Source organism: Acyrthosiphon pisum, chromosome X (assembly GCF_005508785.2).
Source record: "Acyrthosiphon pisum isolate AL4f chromosome X, pea_aphid_22Mar2018_4r6ur, whole genome shotgun sequence".
NCBI lineage: Eukaryota > Metazoa > Arthropoda > Insecta > Hemiptera > Aphididae > Acyrthosiphon > Acyrthosiphon pisum.
The window spans coordinates 51,896,411-51,915,935 of NC_042493.1; the positions used below are offsets into that span (position 1 = coordinate 51,896,411).

Below are 19,525 nucleotides of genomic sequence, written 5' to 3' on the forward strand. Positions count from 1 at the left end.
CCGTAAGAGCGGTATACTTTGCTCCAAATATATTTCTTTTTTAGTTTAAACCTTTACTATAGCTTCAACAACAAAGATAAAAATTACCTGTTCGCGTTGTTTTATATATATATATATATATGTTGAGAGGTAAGAATGATTAAAAAAAATGTGACTTACTTACTTATTCCCAAAAATTTGGAGCAAAGTAAAATATATTGCACAATGATTAAAATTGCCTTACTTTAATACATATAATAACTATTGATGCAATGTTTAGTGCTTGTGTCTTAACTAATCAGAACCTATACATAATATATATATTTTTTTTTTAGTTGATTAAAAGTCTATTTTCAATACATTTTAAATTAAATTTCAATCCCCTAGATTTTGGACAACTTTTTTGTTATGAGTTTTTGTGTTTTTGAAAACAACTCTTTTCATGGCATACATCTTGGAGGCGAACTAATAGATCGATGTTCAAAATGTTTGAAAAAATTTGTATTGTTAATAAGAACAATATAAAAAAAAAATACAATATCTTATTTCAAAATCGTAATGTGTTACAATTGATATCAATAAATATTTTTTTGGAACAATGTTTAACCCCTGGAGTAAAGTATCTCGCTCTTAAGGTACATCTAACATCATTTCAAAAACAAATGGCTAAAATGTGGACAAAACCATATTTTTATAATATAGAAAAATCATATGATTGGCAATATAATGGATAAATTATACAAATAACATATTTCTAAGATCAACTAAAATACAAGTTTCTACAATATAGGTTAAAACCGTATATTTATAATATTTAATGAACGTATTTTAGTAACATTTCAATTTTCAATAGATACATGTACCTACAAATGACATATTATGTCCATCATCATCTCAAAAACAATTGGCTAAAACGTAAACAAAATTTTGTTGTATTATTTGTTTTTTTTTTTAGATGTATATTATACACTTCCAACTGGACAGCCTGCTTGTTACAGAGTTTCGGCGGCAGAGGCTCAAATGCGCAATAATAGTTAGATAGGGGATAGGGATATGGGTACCTACTACAATTTTGTTTATTACCTATCAATTTTTAATTTTTTCTTGCTATATTATTTACAAAAACGGAAAAACCGCCGAAAAATACTATAAAATGATTGATTTATTCCCCCAAAATAAAAAACCAAGGGCCATCTATCCCCCCCCCCCAAATACGCAACTGGTTAAGTCAATAAGCATAGGATCATAATCGTACCGCGCCATAGTTGTTCACACAACAAGTCTTATAGACACGGCAACACAATATTTATTTATTTTAATTAATTTTTTTTTTTATATATTATATACAAAAATAAACCATTGAAACGTGTGCTGTGACAACCAACCGTGACAGTTTTTTTTTCGTACTCTTTGTAAGGTAGTTTCACTTAAAAAATATAAAACTAACACAATAAAGAATCTTCAACAAAATCTCTGCCATGACAATGACAGTAATACAAAACAGTTAGGTCAAATATATCCATTTATATTAAACACTATTGTATAAACCAAATAAATCATAATAACCTTTGTAATGATTACATTAATATGTTACCTACAAAAATTACACCTAAGATCATCATAAAATGTAAGACAACTGAACCCATGATCTTTTCTACACAAAATCCTTTACGAATCAACAACATCTACTAAATTTCTCAAAAGACAATATCAATCCAATCAAGTTTTGACAAAAATTATAGATTAATAACATAAAAATCTTATACAAAAAGCAAAGAAAATGAACTAGATATACCTTTTCATAACAATAAAAAAGACTGAAGAAAATTACTTTTATAATGTTAGCCACACAACCATAATAGGAGAAAAAAAAGTCCACAAATGTCTGGTAAAATTATGTATGATTATGGATTCATAATCAAAATAAGTGGGGGGGGGGGGGGGGGTTGATGGCTAACAGCGGACGTTGGACCTAGATTTTTAAAATTCAATTTCCAAAAATTACTGTTTTCTTTTGATTTAACAATTTATTTTATTTTTACAATTGGATAATAGTTTACCCATGAATATGATATTTCAAAGTATGTTTAAATTATTTAATAATTTTGTTTAACTTTTCAAATCATTCAAATTCATCAATTGTATACATTTAAAAATAACTTTTAAACATTTGCTTAGAAACTAATCAAATTAATTAACATTTATAACAGTATAACAAATATTAATAATAATCTCGAATATTATTTATCCGCAATTACTGGATTTTCCATTTTACCAATACATGATATTTCACTTTCAATGATATCTCCTACCTGAAAACATGTTAAAAAATATTATTTTTATGAATGCAATACTTATTATTACTATAAAATTATTTAAGATAAGTCATACTTTTAAGAATTCTTTTGGTTCTCGGAATACGCCCACTCCATTAGGTGTTCCAGTAAGAATAATGTCTCCTGGCAATAATGTGATCAAACTAAAAATGTTTTAGTATTTAGTTTTGTTGGTCAATAATATATTTTATTTATTAATATTGTTTAAATTTTCTCAATATTGATATTGCTAATATAATTTAATGAAGATATTTTATTTTTATTTTGATAACATTATTCAGATATCAATATTTAAAACATCTCAAAAATAGGTATGATATTGATATTGTGTCAAATTACCGATATATATGCTAATAATATATATTATATTAATTCATTTTATATATATATTATAATAATAATAGTGTTTAGCACACAATTAAATATTGAACAGCATTCGACCCAATTTGTTAAATTAATCAACTTACAACTCATTACAAATGTATAGCTTAATTTAACAACAGTAAAATAATTAGCTTAATCATTGATTAAATATTTGTATAGTAAAATCACTTAAGGTGTATCGCATAAATAATCACATATTATTTAGTTTCATCCTGGTATCCGTGAAAAAAGTTAAAGTAAACAATTACAATGATAATATAATGTTATTTTGTTTTAGTAATGTTAAGTATTATTAGAAAATTGATTAAAGAGCAGTGTTCAGATTAGATAAGTATTTTTTTATCTAGATAAAGATAAAGATAATGCAACTCAAATGTATCTAGATAGAGATAAAAGATAACTTAACTCATATTTATCTAGATAAAGATAAAGATAAATACTTTTTTATCTAGATAAAAAAAAGATACAATTATTTTTAAATGGTTATAAATTTTAGTATATTTTAGTTGGGCACTAGGAACATAATAATAATTATAATGATATAAATAAAAATAATTACATTATTTATAAACCATAAACTTTGTTTGAGAATCTGTATATATATTTAAAAATTTGGTACAATTTCGTGATATTTATCAATAAAAAATGTATCTAGATGAATTTATTTAGATTAGTAGAAAAATTATCTAAGATGAACGTTTAGATACCTTGTAACTATTTATCTAGATAAGATAAAAGATGAACAAATAATTATCTAGATATTCATCTAGATAAATTTATCTAGATAAGTCCGAACACTGTAATAAAGAGTACCTACTTATACAAAAATAAGTTAATATAATATATTCATAACAATTACCATATGGCATATTATGTACTTACTTCGACAAAAATGAAACAAGTTTATCAACTCTATGAATCAATTCTTCAGTTGAACCACTTTGTTTCATGACACCGTTAATTGAACACTTTATTTGTAGTGAATGTGGATCAGGAATTTCATTTTTGTGTACCAAAACTGATCCCAATGGGCAAAATGTATCCATACTCTTTGCTAAAAAATTAATTGAGGATTTAAAATTTGGTATACATTAGTACAACCTAACTTTTATACCCAAAGCTAAGCAATTTAGTGATTTTTTTTAAGCTAGGTAAAGTTAAGGTACTTTAATACAAAAACTAACTAAATTAGAATATAAATAAATTTCTAAAATTTTTAGAATTTCTTACATGGTAAGCTAGATACTAGTTTTTTTTTTATAGTTAAAAATATAAACTTAAAAAACCCATATTTTGTTCAAAATATGTAAAGTATTAGATAAATTAATTACTCAGTATCTAACTTAAATAGTATTGGTGACGATAAAATATTTAATTGAACTGAAAATTTGATCAAATGTTTCAGGTACCTAGAACTAATAATCTTGATTTCTTAGAAACAAATTGGGATACCAGTCATTAGAACACAGAATGTATAACCAAAAATAAAAATATACAAGGAGTATATTTCTAAATTTGTTATAATAATATGTATATCTTAAAGCCATTACAATTTAAAGTGTCATAGTTAATGTGTGTTAGGAGAAATATAACTAATATAAATGATCGATGAGAAAAATATTTTGATGATTCAGTTGAAAATACTCAATATTCATTATTAAGAAAATATGATCACGGCTATAGATACTAATAGTCGGCATTCAGCAGTTCTATGGAATATTTGGATTTATGGAATGAAAACAAACTTCAAAAAAAACTAGTTACTTATTTTTTTTTAACGGGTTAGATTAGATTATTTTACACATTTAATTCAATTCATTAAGTAACAAAATTATTATGAATTAAAACTAGCTATAACCTCCATAGAATAAGATCATGACTGTGCGGCGGACTATTTTGCGTCCGTTTCGCGTAGCCGGTTTTTTGATTGGTTCCCCGAAACATCTGTTAATAAGCGGTGCAGTGGAGGAAGTTGTTTTGACTACGCGACCAGTCATGATCTTATTCCGCGGCGAGTATGGTTAAGTTGTTGGAAACTCAAAAAGGAACTTTTAATTAGTTATAGTGACTAATTTTGATTATTCCACAACACTAAAAATTTACCGATCAACCATTGTCCATTATTTCTAGTTTTCTGCCAATCTCTTGCTGATATATCTTGAGCAATAGTGTATCCAAATACATATTTGTATGCATTCTCAATATCTACATTCTTACATGTACTTCCAATGACTACAGCCATTTCTACTTCCCAATCTAGTGCCTGAAATATTAATAATCATTAAAATTTAAATAAAAGATAAATGTAATACACATATAACAAAATTGGAAAATTTTACAGCTAGCTATTTACTTTTGATTTTGATGAATGCCTTACAGCATCATTTGGGCCGATAATTGTACTTGGGAATTTTGAAAAAAAAAATGGCTCTATGGGATATGGTTTCTTTTGTTCATCACAGTGTCCCTTATAATTCAACCCTACGCATATTACCTAAAACACATTTTATTACATAATTTGTCAAATAATAATAAGTAGTATAGGTATAATGATTGTTATTATTATAGTAATATTACTTTATCTGGTTTAGTAATACACGGTAGTAGTTCAACCTGATTCGAATGTAATATTTTCTTTTTTTCTTTAACTATCCTTCAACATAACAACAAAGTAGATGATTAATGGTTATCTTAATTTTATTAATTAGTTATTTTACACAAACTTTTCGATTCTTTCAATTGAGTATTCACTGTGTAAAAATGATACCATGTCTACAGGAATAGTCGGATCTGCGCCACTCAAGCTCACTATTGATTCACCGCCATTCAGTTGGATACCCAACCCTCGATCACAACCATCTCTGTATTGAACAAATCGCATTGCTTGGTGATTAGTGCAGCTAAAACTTCTGACATTGTTCTGTATTCCAATAGCAGTTTTTAGAAATCTACATGAAACACGGCTAAAACTCATATTGATTTTTTTATGAATTAAAAAACTATATTAATATATTGTGCGATATATAAACAAAAATTATAGCAGTAAGTAATATTCCCAAGTACCCAAGGTACCTAATTTGTTTTTTTTTACAATTTTATAATGGAAAATATCGATATTAATTATTATTTAACCAGGTAATGCGCTGTCGTCGAAACTAATCGGTAATAAATAATAGGATTTTCGTGTTATCTAAATTATTATTTGGATGTACTCCGCTGATTATCACATTTAGATAGATAATATTATCACCGACATCGAACTTAAGTTTTTTAATTTAAAAATCGCCACACTATAGATATAATTTTTTTTTTTTACACTGATTAGTTAATAGATCTGTGCAATATGAGAATCTTATAATATTATCTATGCGCCACACCTAGAGAGCCAAACCCATTTGTAGCCGTCTCCGTTTTTCAAACGTACAAAATAGGTGCCGAATTTTACGTTCACGATTGGTAGCCGGTAGGTAATCCATATTCCATTTTACATTTTTCCTGTTCTTTTTGAAAATTAGAGTGAATTTGCCTAATAATAACAGTATAAAACAATTTAAAAACTAGTTTATTTTGATGGCGTTTTATTGATATTTCAAATTTGTCAACTTTGAGTTACATATTGATATGCTAATGTTTGAAATAACTTTATAATTCAGTTTTACGTGGTTTATTAACAATATCATAAAAAGTAAGTACGATAGGTAAATTCTGAGCATATAAATACAAACATTTCCCTATAAAAAAATGTCCAACAATTTTAAATTTTTGGAAAAATTGAACATTTTTAAGTTTTTTTACCATAACTTCCAAATGAAGTTCGAGCGACTTTTTTTGGCATAATTCTGGTTTAGCAATCTAACGATTTTTCAAATTATTTTTTTTATATTGTGTATTTTAGATTGCTTTATAAGATTGTAAAAAAAAAAAGCCCGAACAAACTTCGTTTTGAAGTCATTGATAAAAAACTTCAAAAACTACATTTTTTACGTAACACGTTTTTTTAAAAAAAAAATACTTAATTAGACTATATTTTAAAATTTTCTTAAAAGACGTGATTTTCAACGCTGATTTCGAAACTGTTTGATTTTTTTGCGGAAACCATTATTTTGGAAGTTATAGCAATCCAAAGTTTACGAATTTACGTTTATACGCATGTGCGCAACACTACTTTAATGCTGCGCGGAGGAACTCGTGTTTGGCGTTTTTTCGAAAAATTATGTGCTTTTTAACAACTTTGTTTAATTCAGAGGCCTACCCAAAGTTGTTTTACACAGCAAATCAGGAGATATTTTCGATTTTTTTGTCCCAGCGATATTCAATTCCAAGTTTTTTTTTTTTTAAAAATGTAGTTTTTCATCAATAACTTCAAAATGAAGTTTGTCCGGGCTTCTTCTTTTTACATTCTGATAAAGCACCCTAAAATACACATTTAGGAATAAAATAATTTGCAAAATCAATAGGTTGTTAAACCAGAATCGTTCCCTTTTTTGAAAGTACCTACCATCAAATTAAGCATGCAATACAATATACATTTTGAAAAAAAAAAAATTCAAAAATAATAACAAAAAATAAATAATAATAAATTTTATGATATCCTTTTTTTTAGACAGGATACTCATTGCTCAGGATAGGTTTTGACTTTCTATCTAGAAATCTGTGTTTTCTGATTATTATTAATTATTATTATCACTACTATGTTATGATAACAGTATTTATTTGTTGTCTGTACCAACTACCAAGGCGGCAAAATATTATAATATTCCATTAAGAGGATGTCACACCCGAAAGTGTTGTCTGATGTCTCCGTCTTACAAATTGTACATTTGACAACACAGAGAGGGTGTGACATCCTCTTAATGATTACCTACCCATAGTACCCATGGTTTAAATATACAAGTCATGATAATACCTAAAATTCCTAATGCGCGTTGTGCATTGTGAAGTGTGCACTCTATCGAGGTTACTTGATAGTTTCTTGGTGAGTCAACACAACACACTCGAAAGTTAATCGATTTCGATAAAAATTACTATTAATTATCTGTACTAGATTAAATTATTTATTAATACTCTAATAATTATGACGGAATTTCGATTGGATATTATCTCACTGTACTTTGCCACTCAAACATTTAATATTTTAATTAATGTGAATAAAACTTTGGTTATATATAATAATATATGTACCTAATTAGGCTGAACGATTAACGAATGATAATTTAAATTGTTTTCATTGCATAATAAGTGAATAGGTACATAGGCAAGCAATTATTACGCAATTAGAAGTTTGTTATTAGTTATTAGTTATTACTTATTTGTTTTAACCAATATAGTGTTGTCTAAAATAGTTAATTATTTCATTAAATATGACGGGCTCATTTTAATTTTTCATCTATTAATTCAAATTGTTAAAATATGATTGATTACCTATAATATAAGTAATACTGTTAACACTTAACCTAACAGCATCATTGTGCAGCGAACATTATTATATATTGTATAGATACAATTATATTAGTGTATAAGTGAGAGTTAAATATTTATTATCTACTAAACTAACTCAAAGTATCTTTTATACAAATTTAGTTTTATTTGTATTTGCATTTTATTCAATTACATTTATAATTATGGATCTAAAAAATACAACTATAAAAGTGGGAATATTAACAAGTAAGATATATTCAGATATTTTAACATTAGTTCTATACTAAATTCATACTGTTGAATCTACTTTCAGTTAGTGACACTAGAACACCGTCAAAATCGAATGTTGATTCGTTCGACTCCAGTGGCCAAAATTTAATGAAATTGATCAATGATTATAAAGTGATTGATTCGGCTAAAGTAGTTCAGTATGATTGTGTCACTGATGATATTGATAAAATTCAGGTATTTTTTATATTATTCCTCTGATTATACTAGTTAAATTATAATTATAATGTGGTAGACACCATAATGCAGTCTACAATACATTTTTGTATTACAGAATTCAAAACCAATAATTTCAATACAAATTGTATATTATATAGATTTTAAAATAATTAATTGTTTATTATATAAATCATTTTCTATAATTTCCATAGTTTTAATAATAATTCAATAGACATTTTTCTTATAAATTAATTATGATGATCATCCAAAATATATCTTCAATTCATTACGAAAGTTTTAAAAATAATTATTTGTATTCATCCTTTGCTTGCTTCATTAAGTTGTCCGTAGACAAAATAATGCTAATTAATATAATGACCCATACTAAGAAGTACAATTCTACATTTATACTTTTGTCAATAATTAATGTAGAACCCATAATATACATTTGTATGTAGGTAGCCTATTGGTGGACAGCCAAAAATCTATTGAAATTTGTTTTGTTAAATACCTATATAATATTATTTACAATATTTTTTGTTACTAAATACCTTCTATTTTTATCATTAAACGCAATAATATTTATGTTGTACCTAACTTGGCACATACTTTTAACACATTTTTTATTAATATTTTTAAACATTAATGTTGTTGTCAGGCAAAAATAACAGAATGGTGTTCTGAAAGAAAAGTGGATGTTTTGCTGACTACAGGTGGTACAGGTTTTAGTCCAAGAGATGTAACTCCTGAAGCAACTCTTGGACTTGTTCAAAAATTGACACCTGGTATAAGTCAAGCAATAATGAATGAAAGTTTAAAAATCACTCCAATGGCAATGCTTTCACGGTATAATAATATATGAGTAAACTATTAAGGAAAAACAATTAATAGGTTTATAAATTGATTTTTATTTTTAGAGCTGTGTCTGGAATATATGAAAAAACTCTGATTATTAATTTACCAGGTAGCAGTAAAGCAAGTAAAGAGTGTTTATGTTTTGTTGCTAGTACCATACCTCATGCTGTTTCGTTAATTAAAGATGAAAAAGAAATTTCAACACAATTTCATAAGCAATTAGATTGCACGACTAATAACGAATCAAGAATTCCAGTACGTTAAGAGGACACTACATAGATATTTATTGTCTCCATCTTACATGTGTGTAACCAGTTGCACAAAAAGGGGGGTTAATTACCCAAAGCTCCCTCAAAACATAATATATGATATAATTTAAAAAAAAAATTCTTGTGGCTTGATTTCCCTCTAAGCATTTTTCCTATTAGCGCCACTGTGCGTAACATGGAAAATGTAAGCTCAACAGATCATGTTTAGCTCCGTTAGTTTAAAAATTAAAGTGAATCGACCTATTATTATACTTGATGGTAAGAACATTATCTGTGTTTGTATGTGGGTTTCTTACAATAATTAAGTTTTTAAGTGAGTTATGTGTATTTTTAATTTATACTAAATTATATACACATAACTTGCTAAAAAATTGAACTATCGTAAAAAAACCCACATACAAACACAGATAATGTTCTTACCATAAAGTTTAGGTCAATTCACTCAAATGCCATGTTACGCAGTTGTAAGACGGAGAGAACAAATGGCTGTGTAGCATCATCTTTAATTACTGATTTTTATATTTTATTATCTAAATTATTTTATACTTTTTCTTAAGTGGATGTCAGTGTTTTCTCTCTCTCTTACCTATGGACTACAAAGCTAATATGCGTTCAGTAGATTCAATTTTATGTTGTTAGTTTTAACATTATATTGAAATTTACTTATTGTCAAACTTAAAGGTAAGAATATTTTCTAGGTTACTTTATAGACTTTTATTGAAATTCTTATTAAAAATTGAGTTAGCTATAACTTATAATTATGTACATTTTTAAAAGCCCAAAACTAGCTTCAAAATTAAAATATTAATAACCTTAGAGCTTAATAATATGTCATTACAATCCAATATTTAAAACCAATGGTAACAACACAGATTTAGTTGTGCTGAACGAAAATTTGCAGTGTTGCGCGTGCGTCAGAGAGAGAAAACAAACGGTGTGCAGAAATCCTCTTAAGAGGATGACACATCCATTAGTGTTGTTTCTAGTTTTCAAACGTAAAAAGTACAACATGGCACATTTTACGTTCACAATAACTCATTTTACTTTGTTTTTTTAAAATCAAGTGAATTGACTCATTATAAAATTAAAACTAAGCTTACTATTCAGGGAATCTTAGAGGTTTTCATTGATATTTTAATTACAAAGCAAAGTATGATCAGTTTAAAACTGTCAATTTTTAAATTATCATAATATTATAATATTTTAATGATATAAAATAAATAAATAAAATAAATAGCTTAAAAATTAGGATATCAATAAAAGCCTTCAAGATGCCCTGAATAATTATCTTATTAATTTTAAAAATGTTAGAGTAAAATTGATTATTGTGAATTTAAAATTGTTTGTCAATGGTGTATGTATGTAAGACAGAGACAACATAATATTGACATCATCTTAATAGTAATAGGCACTTTTTTTTTAATTGGTAAATTATAAATAATAGTTATTGTCTTTAATTTTTGATTTTAAACTGTTTTCTAATTAGGAATGTGTGACAAAAATAGCGTGTCGACACAGAGAATCACAATTCCCAAAAATTTCCATGAAATCAGCTTTAAGTATTTTAAAAGAACATGCTGTCTTACAATATACGGAAAATAATAAAATCAAGTTAGTTTTACATAGACATCTTTTATTACTTAGTATTGTATTTATAAATAAGTTGATTTATTTACATAAATTTCACCAGCCCCCCCCCCAAATAAAATTTTTGAAATTTTTGTTGTGCTAAAAATTAGTGTGCCATTAGTGTGAATTTGTGTGACTATTTTTAGAATTTGTGCGATACTGGTTTAACCGGAAATTCAAAAACATATATGGGAGGCTGGAGAAATGTTCGCCAGCCCCCCCTGAAGGAAAAAATTACATTTTTGAAATTTTTCTTTTACGAAACATTAGTGCGCCATTAGTGTGAATTTGTGCGACACCCGTTGTACTCGGGAAAATCGTTTTTCCTTTTTAAGCATTTCCACAGCCCCCCTCATGGAAAAAATTAAATTTTTGAAATTTTTCTTTTACCAAACACTAGTGCGCCATTAGTGTCATTATCACCATTAGTTGGTCTTAATTTTTTTTTAATTTAACTTGGATCCTTTTTTTAATATTAGATTTTTTATAAAATATCAATTTTTTATTTAGCTGCTTTTTTATTCTTTTTAAATTTTTTATCCCACTAAGATAATTTTTTATTTTATCCAGGATTTTTTATTAATGTTTAACCAACTCCTTTTTGGGAATAAAATTGACTTACAAATTTTAAATACATAGTGGGATAAAAATTTTAAAAAGATTAAAAAAGCAGCTAAATAAAAAATTGATATTTTAAGAAATCTAATATTAAAAAAAGGATCCAAGTTAAATTAAAAAAAAATTAAGACTAACATAAAAATATTAATACAATATTAATATAAGAATTTTAATCTTATTAAGACATTTTTAGATTTAACTGGGCTTTTTTTTATCCTTTTTAGATTTTTTATTCTATTAAGATATTTTTTAAATTTAACTAGGCTTTTTTTTGTTAATTTTTTATTTTTTATTTATTAAATTTAATTATTAAAAATTTCAATTAATTAAAAAATTAATAAAAATACATAGTTAAATTTAAAAAAATATCTCAGTAGGTTAAAAAATCTTATACATAATTATATTATACTATTATTTTTATATATTGATTATATATTTTTTAATTTAACTAAAATATAAATTTTTTATTCAAGTGGTTTTTTTTTATTATATTGAGGTTTTTTAGATTTTAGTTTTGTCATCTAGGATTTTTAATTTAACTAATTTTTTTATTGAAATTACATTTTATTTACTATACTTAAATAGCGCACTAAGGTAAAAGAAAAATTTCAAGAATTAATTTTTTCCATGTGGGGGGGGGGGCTGGGGAAATGGCCACAAAGGAAAAACGATTTTTCCGAGTACAACGGGTGTCGTGCAAATTCTGGTTGTTTGTCGCACAAATTCACACTAATGGCGCACTAGTGTTTGGTAAAAGAAAAATTTCAAGAATGTAATTTTTTCCTTGAGGGGGGGCTGGCGAACATTTCCCCAGCCCCCCATATATGTTTTTGAATTTCCGGTTAAACCAGTATCGCACAAATTCTAAAAATAGTCACACAAATTCACACTAATGTTTAGCGCAAAAAAATATTCAACAATTTTATTTGGGGGGAGGGGGGGCTGGTGAAATGTACGTGATTTATTTTTTTTTAAATAGGTTCTTATTCTTAGTATTCATTATTGTATATTATGTAAAACAATAGTATATTTTGATAAAATTTATTAGGTACCCTACTGTTTGGATTTTTTCTACTGGTGATGAACTTGAAAGCAATAAAGATTCACATGGTGGTTATATCAGAGACACTAATTCAGTTATGATACAACAAATATTGGAACAAGACAATTATAAGGGACACATATTCAATTATGGAATTATAAGAGACAAGTGCGTAAATGTAAATTATGCACCTAAATTTTTATGTTAATAAAATTATTTTGTTTTATTAAGTTGGAATGATCTTTGCAAACATTTTGAAGAAGCTTTTAACAATGCGGATGTAATAGTAACCAGTGGAGGTGTATCGATGGGAGAAAAAGATTTGATTAAACATGTTCTCAAAGAACACTTTAAAAGTCAAATTCATTTTGGAAGAGTCAATATGAAACCTGGGTAATTATGTTAACAATTAGCTACCTATATGGTTATATGTTTAAGATGAAAAAATAACGATACTAGTATTACAGAATGCCAACTACCTTTGTGACGCTTATTTTTAAAGACAAAAAAAAATATATATTTTGTTTGCCTGGTAATCCTGTGTCTGCTGGTGTATGTACACATTTATTCTTATTACCATATTTGAGATCAGTTTCTGGAAATAAATTAATCATCCATTCTTTAAAAGCAAAGGTAAATAATAAGTATTTTCTATTTAGCATATTCATATTTTATAATAATTTATTAAAATGCCGTTACACATGCATTTACAGCTAACACATTCTATCAAAGGATTGGATATTAGACCAGAATATCGAAGATCACTGCTAAAATATGAAAATGGAGAACTTTACGTGTCTTGTTTAAGTAATTATTAGTTTTGTTAACTAATTACATTTATGAAGTGTTGAGCAAATAGGGTATCTTAAACTTAAAGTAGTATTAAAATTTAAAACTCATAGCAGGCATTGTCGAGTTATGTTTCAACTTTAAGTTAAAATAAACATTACATTTTTATTCTATTTGATTACTATAACTTGAATTTCAAGGGAATTGCTTTATTAGAATTTTGGACAGTTATTTATATACAAATATTTTTAGTTAAAGGCAAATACATTTGTGCTTATTTTAAAAAAATCATATTTGATTATATTTTATATTGCCATAAAGTCCTATTGACACTTACTATATATATTATGCATCTTTTTACTTAATCAGAAGTGTATTAAAAGTAGGGTTGTAAATTTGAAATATTTCACTTGAAATATTTCAATGAAATTATGAAAAATATTTTTTTTCTTTTAAACGTGTTTATAGATGATTAGAAATAATATATTGATAAAACAAAGAAAACATTGATTATGAATAACTTATCAGTTAGGTATCATTTATCAACCAAGGTATACGAATTAAAAATCCTACCTAAATACTGTTAATGGTCAATGGTTATAAATTATAAATTAATAATTATATATTTATATGGTATTAAAATTTTGTATATTGGTATTAATTTTATTATATTTTTGTTATCACTCATCAATTAAATATTGGCTATTAAATTAAATTATTTTTACCACTTATTAGTTATTACTTTATTACTAATATAAATAATTTATTAAATTATTACTTATTAGTTATTAGTTATTACTTCTCAGTTATCACTTAAAAGTATAATGTTTTGCTCATTTAAAGCTTTTAACAAGTTCAATATGTCATAAGACTCATCCCTATACAGCTCAAATAAATTGAATAGCCTATAAGCATACGAATGGGAGTACCATACTCTCAAAACAAATTTTTTTTATAATATAATATATGCTAGTAATAATAAATAAAATGTTTATTGTATTTTTTAATGTATTATAGCCAACTATCAACAAAGTAGCAGACTTTTGAGTTTTATAGATTCTAACTGTTTACTTCAATTGCCTTCGTCGTCAAAACAAGCAAACGTTGAATCAAGTACAATTATGGATGTTATACTAATTAAAAGTATAGAAAATACATATGTTGCACCTATATTAAAAGAAATGAACTTATGTATCGAGGTAGAGAACTTATTATTTTGATTATTATTTGTGGTGTATGATGATGGTATTTAATTATTTATATATTATATTATTATTTGTCTAAAATCAATTGAACATTTAATAAATAATAATAATAATTTTAATATTTTAGAGGAACAGAACATAACATTTTGAATATTAGTGCACTTAGTTTAGGGTAGTATATAACTTTGACTCTTTTACCCTATGTGGCTATGTGTCAGTTATATTGCCAGGTATAAATTAATGTATTGTCATATAATATAGTAAACATTTTATTACTGTAAATAGAATTCAGATTTTTAAATAAAATAAATAGTAAAAAAGCAATTAATGTTATTTAAATTAAGTAATCAATTAATAAAATATGCAATTTATTAATACTATCACACATTCACTGTCTGATGATAGGCGTTGGACCCATTTATTATTTATCATTAAAACGGCCTCATATATTGACAATTGTTTGGAGGCAAAGGAAGTAGGTCATTGAAATAAGTATAAATCATAAATACTCTAAGGAATAAGTGTTTTTTTATTGAAAACATTTTTAGTCCGAATGGTTAATTCAGAACTCTGACTGACGTGGAGGTGCTTCACTAGCTCTGATAAATCACATCTGAATCTAGGATATCTCAGGTTTCTTTATATAGATTTTACTCATACTCTTTGGTAGCTTATTTTATTCCATTATTAAAATATATGGTATTGTTAGTTATGTCACAGCTATTTATATTGTATGGAATATGGGAGCACATAGCAACCACATTAGTCCCTAATTAAAATATATTTCACTATAAAGCTTATAATTTCAATATTCATAATGTGTTATAAAAAATGATTGACATGCAATTATTTTATATATGGAAATTAACATTCTAATACCTTAAAATTAATAACAATAGTAATTTTAAAAACATTTCTTACAAAATACTTGGATTAATATTATATAAGTTTTATTCGTTGTTATAATTTATTTAGATTATCAAAAAAGAAGTCATTACAGGCAATACAAAAATTGAACAACCACTTCTCTATTCATGTATAGATGATGTACTGCAATTAATGACAGAAAATATAATTGTAGCTAAAACTGAAATTATACCTACTAGGTAAATTGACCATTATCTATTGTTATTTAATTTATTAGATATTAGTAATTCAAACATATTGTTGTTTAATACAATAAATAATGAAATCATTTTCAGTTCCGCTATGGGTTATGTTTCATATTCACCTATTAATTCTCCTGAAAATTTACCACCGTTTCAAGCTTCTACAAAAGATGGATACGCTATTAAGTATGGAAATTATCGGTTTCAAAAGTCTAATATATTTAATGTCGTACAAGTGTCCGTGGCTGGTACAGTTGTAAGTATATATTTAACTTTCAATATACTGTGTAAACATGGTATATTATATTATAAAAGACGGGAGTTTGGTGTTGCACGGTGGTTTGTCACTGTCACTAACGTTTCTGAGGTTAAGTACCGACCAACTGTACCCCTCCCCGCACAGTAAAAACTGGCTAATAACCATGCAATATTTATGCCTTAATAATAATAATAAAAAAATATATATGTGTATTTGCTATATTTCTTTAATTATAACCTTTTATAGCCCGGTTGTCAAAAAGAGATAGAAGAAGGAGAATGTGCACGTATTAGTACTGGTGCACCTATACCACCTGGAGCCAATTGTGTAGTACAAGTTGAAGATACATCTGTTGAAACTAAATCATCTGATGGAAAAGTTGAAATTACTATTGCTATATTAAAAGAACCTAAACTCTTTGAAAATATTAGGTAAGTTTAATTTAGTATGATTTTGTATACAGTACTCACAATATAAACATGCATTAATGTATTAATATTTAGAATTTTTGAGTACATAATTTAATTTTCTTTACAAGCTAAATAAAATGAACATAATCCAGTACACTATAATAATACAGTACAACCTTCGAATAACGGAATCACTCAGTGCCAACTGATTTTTTTGTTATAAAAGAGTGTTGGTTATAGGGAGACTAAAATATATGGGACTCTTGTTATTTTTCTTTGTTAGGAGGCTTCCGTCTAATAAGGGAACCATTATAAGGAGGTTGTACTGTATTTCTTTTTTGGATTTGTTATTAAAAATAAAATTATATCTTTATTCTTTTAGCAGTATTGGTTCTGATATATCTATAGGACAACGTCTTCTAGATGAGAAAACTATTCTTGGTCCCTTTGAAATAGCTTTGCTACGCTCCGTTGGTTGTGAAGACGTGGAGGTGTATGTGTAAGTTATAAAACAAAATAATGTATAGTGCACATAGGATATTTAACTCGAAATATTTTGAATAGATGTCCATCAATACACATTGTTCCATGTAATGATAATTCGGCCTATGCAATATCTCACAAATTAAAAAATATGTTGGAAGTGTCTGACTTTAAAGGAAAGATATTTAGTCACTCATTACGTAAAAAGTTAGTTAACATTTTAGATCTGTTTTGTACATATCATAATTGAAATTCCAAAATTTTTTACCCACAGCTTAACCAAGTTTACTGAACAATTTGATTGTGTATATGATGATGGTAATCCTATTATTATATTTTGTGGAAATGTCAATGAATTTTGTACTGTTGAATCACATATTCATATTAGTAACAAAACACGCAAGTAAATATAAAAATGAATTTAATTAATTATATTAATACATTTGAAAAGTTTAACTAAAGATTAATTATAAATGTAAATTATCCTACAGGATTTCACTTGGATTTGGTAGAATGTTTGTAGGATGTGAGGAGAAATCAGTAGTGTTTTTACACATTAATACCTGTGACTCAGAGTCTATCTATAACTGTGTACATCTATTTATATTGCCTTTTTTGAGATTTATTACTGGCAGAAAAAAAATTATTTCTACAATAAAAACAAAAGTAATTGCTTAAATTCATCAATGTCAGTTTCCATTGAAATAAAATATCTAATATATGATTTTCAGTGTAATTTAAATTCAGATTATTTACCACCAGACAAATTTGAAAAAGCCGAACTTCATTACGAAAACGGTGATTTTGAGGTTACTTGTTTCACGAGTAAGTTTAATGACTACATATTATAATATTTTGTTTAAAACTATTATATGTTAATTACTATTAAATATATTTAACACATAAATATATTTATTATCATGACTATTTTATAAGTATGTTTGATTGAGAATAGGCCCTCATAATTTAAGATCTTAAATTAAGTTTCTATTGTCTGCTCTTAAGTCAAATCATTTATTATTCAGGTAGTTTATAACAGTGTTTGAAAAGTTACTTTTTTGTAATTAAATTGCATTGCAAATTCTCTTTAAAAACTATAATTAAATTATTATTCTTAAGTTACTTTTTTTTTATTCGGTCAAGTTATATTACTTTTGAGTTAAAAGCTAACTTCATTACAGTAAAAGTTTATATTGATTAAATTTTTAATTTTAGAAAATCATTAGAGCTAATAATTATGTTGTCAATACATTAACTATAAGTAACAACAATCAACAATATGATGAAACTATATAAAATGTGTATTTAAGAAACATTTAAAATACAATAACTGTTTAACGCATTATTCTTTATTTTTTAAATTTATTTTAAACAGTATGCATGTTTTAAATTATTATTTTTATTAAAAATAAAATATTTTTGTCAAATAGTTATTACAAGAATGTTACTTTCGAAAAATCAAACTTATATAATGTATTTACCTAATATAATATCAATTGGTTCTTAAAATGTTTTAAAATAATAAAATAACAAGTAATTTAGTAATTTTACTACAAAAAAGTAACTTAAATTACCATCAAATTACATAAACAGTAACTTGTCTCGTAAATTAAGTTATTTCCCAACACATCATTTGTAATAAGTACTGTAAAGTTTATTGTTTACCTTAATACCTTTTACTTTTATTTCAGTGAACCATCAAAGTTGTCTTGTGAATATGCCATCTTCATTGGATCAAATTAATATTAAGTTAAAAGGAGGAAAAAAAACCGAATTAGATGCAATCGTTGCTGAGAATTCTGATTATTATTTTATTCATTACTAATTTTTATTTAAAAATGTCATCACTTGAAATGTATAATTTACTTATTGAAATAGTTTTAAATGACTGATCTATATATCTACTTATATATCATATATTTTGTTGTAAATTAGATCCTGATATTATAATACATAATACATACTATAAAATGTCAATTATACAGCATAATATGCATATTATGCTAGATTATAAATGTATATATATTTTTAATGTGAAATTATGGATGAGACTAAATATTGTTGGTTGTTGTGTTATAGTAAGTGTATACACTTTCAAAATCCCAAGCTAGTTCATTAAGATAAATAAAGTAGAATAATTATAAGATTATTATAAGCCTAAATCATGAACTGATAAAAAAAAAACCAGTCCCTATTCTTAACCTAATTATTACTAATGAACTTTAAAATATTATTAAAAGTTAAATGCCCTATCAATTTCACAGATTTTGCCACAAACACTTACAAGTGTTGT

At 25.9% G+C, this 19,525-nt stretch overlaps 2 protein-coding genes across 5 annotated transcripts; one reads left to right on the forward strand and one right to left on the reverse strand.

Annotated features, from left to right (window-relative positions):
• Nucleotides 1–1,991: 1,991 nt before the first annotated feature.
• Nucleotides 1,992–5,974, reverse strand: LOC100161022 (fumarylacetoacetate hydrolase domain-containing protein 2). Its single transcript, XM_001949565.5, has 7 exons — nucleotides 5,423–5,974; nucleotides 5,277–5,352; nucleotides 5,053–5,193; nucleotides 4,803–4,962; nucleotides 3,582–3,753; nucleotides 2,371–2,458; nucleotides 1,992–2,291 (listed from the first exon to the last, which is right to left on the reverse strand). The coding sequence occupies exons 1-7, from the start codon at nucleotides 5,671–5,673 to the stop codon at nucleotides 2,220–2,222; spliced, it is 960 nt and encodes a 319-aa protein (XP_001949600.1). The 5' UTR covers nucleotides 5,674–5,974; the 3' UTR covers nucleotides 1,992–2,219.
• Nucleotides 5,975–6,036: 62 nt separating this feature from the next.
• Nucleotides 6,037–19,308, forward strand: LOC100161733 (gephyrin). 4 transcript variants are annotated; one of them, XM_029487003.1, is made up of 20 exons: nucleotides 6,037–6,162; nucleotides 8,280–8,363; nucleotides 8,431–8,582; nucleotides 9,223–9,410; nucleotides 9,482–9,674; nucleotides 11,175–11,299; nucleotides 12,984–13,145; nucleotides 13,209–13,370; nucleotides 13,445–13,610; nucleotides 13,691–13,784; nucleotides 14,784–14,965; nucleotides 15,947–16,077; nucleotides 16,174–16,336; nucleotides 16,586–16,770; nucleotides 17,132–17,248; nucleotides 17,314–17,439; nucleotides 17,507–17,635; nucleotides 17,724–17,898; nucleotides 17,964–18,057; nucleotides 18,924–19,308. In XM_029487003.1, the coding sequence occupies exons 2-20, from the start codon at nucleotides 8,321–8,323 to the stop codon at nucleotides 19,055–19,057; spliced, it is 2,721 nt and encodes a 906-aa protein (XP_029342863.1). In that variant the 5' UTR covers nucleotides 6,037–6,162; nucleotides 8,280–8,320; the 3' UTR covers nucleotides 19,058–19,308. The 4 variants fall into 4 exon arrangements, with proteins under 4 accessions (XP_029342863.1, XP_008185103.1, XP_029342857.1 ...); XM_029486997.1 differs by lacking the exon at nucleotides 6,037–6,162 and adding an exon at nucleotides 7,453–7,674; XM_008186881.3 differs by lacking the exon at nucleotides 8,280–8,363 and having other exon boundaries at nucleotides 6,040–6,162.
• Nucleotides 19,309–19,525: the final 217 nt, after the last annotated feature.

What these genes read in the sequence shown, in the direction of transcription:
- LOC100161733 (XM_029487003.1), top strand. Translation starts at nt 8,321, where the DNA reads ATGGATCTAAAAAATACAACTATAAAAGTGGGAATATTAACAA. An exon ending in ACTTTACGTGTCTTGTTTAA is followed by an intron (nt 13,785 to 14,783) that starts GTAATTATTAGT and finishes AATGTATTATAG; the next exon opens with CCAACTATCAACAAAGTAGC. An exon ending in AAATGAACTTATGTATCGAG is followed by an intron (nt 14,966 to 15,946) that starts GTAGAGAACTTA and finishes TAATTTATTTAG; the next exon opens with ATTATCAAAAAAGAAGTCAT.
- LOC100161022 (XM_001949565.5), bottom strand. Translation starts at nt 5,673, where the DNA reads ATGAGTTTTAGCCGTGTTTCATGTAGATTTCTAAAAACTGCTATTGGA. An exon ending in GTATTACTAAACCAGATAAA is followed by an intron (nt 5,194 to 5,276) that starts GTAATATTACTA and finishes AATGTGTTTTAG; the next exon opens with GTAATATGCGTAGGGTTGAA. An exon ending in GGCATTCATCAAAATCAAAA is followed by an intron (nt 4,963 to 5,052) that starts GTAAATAGCTAG and finishes TTAATATTTCAG; the next exon opens with GCACTAGATTGGGAAGTAGA.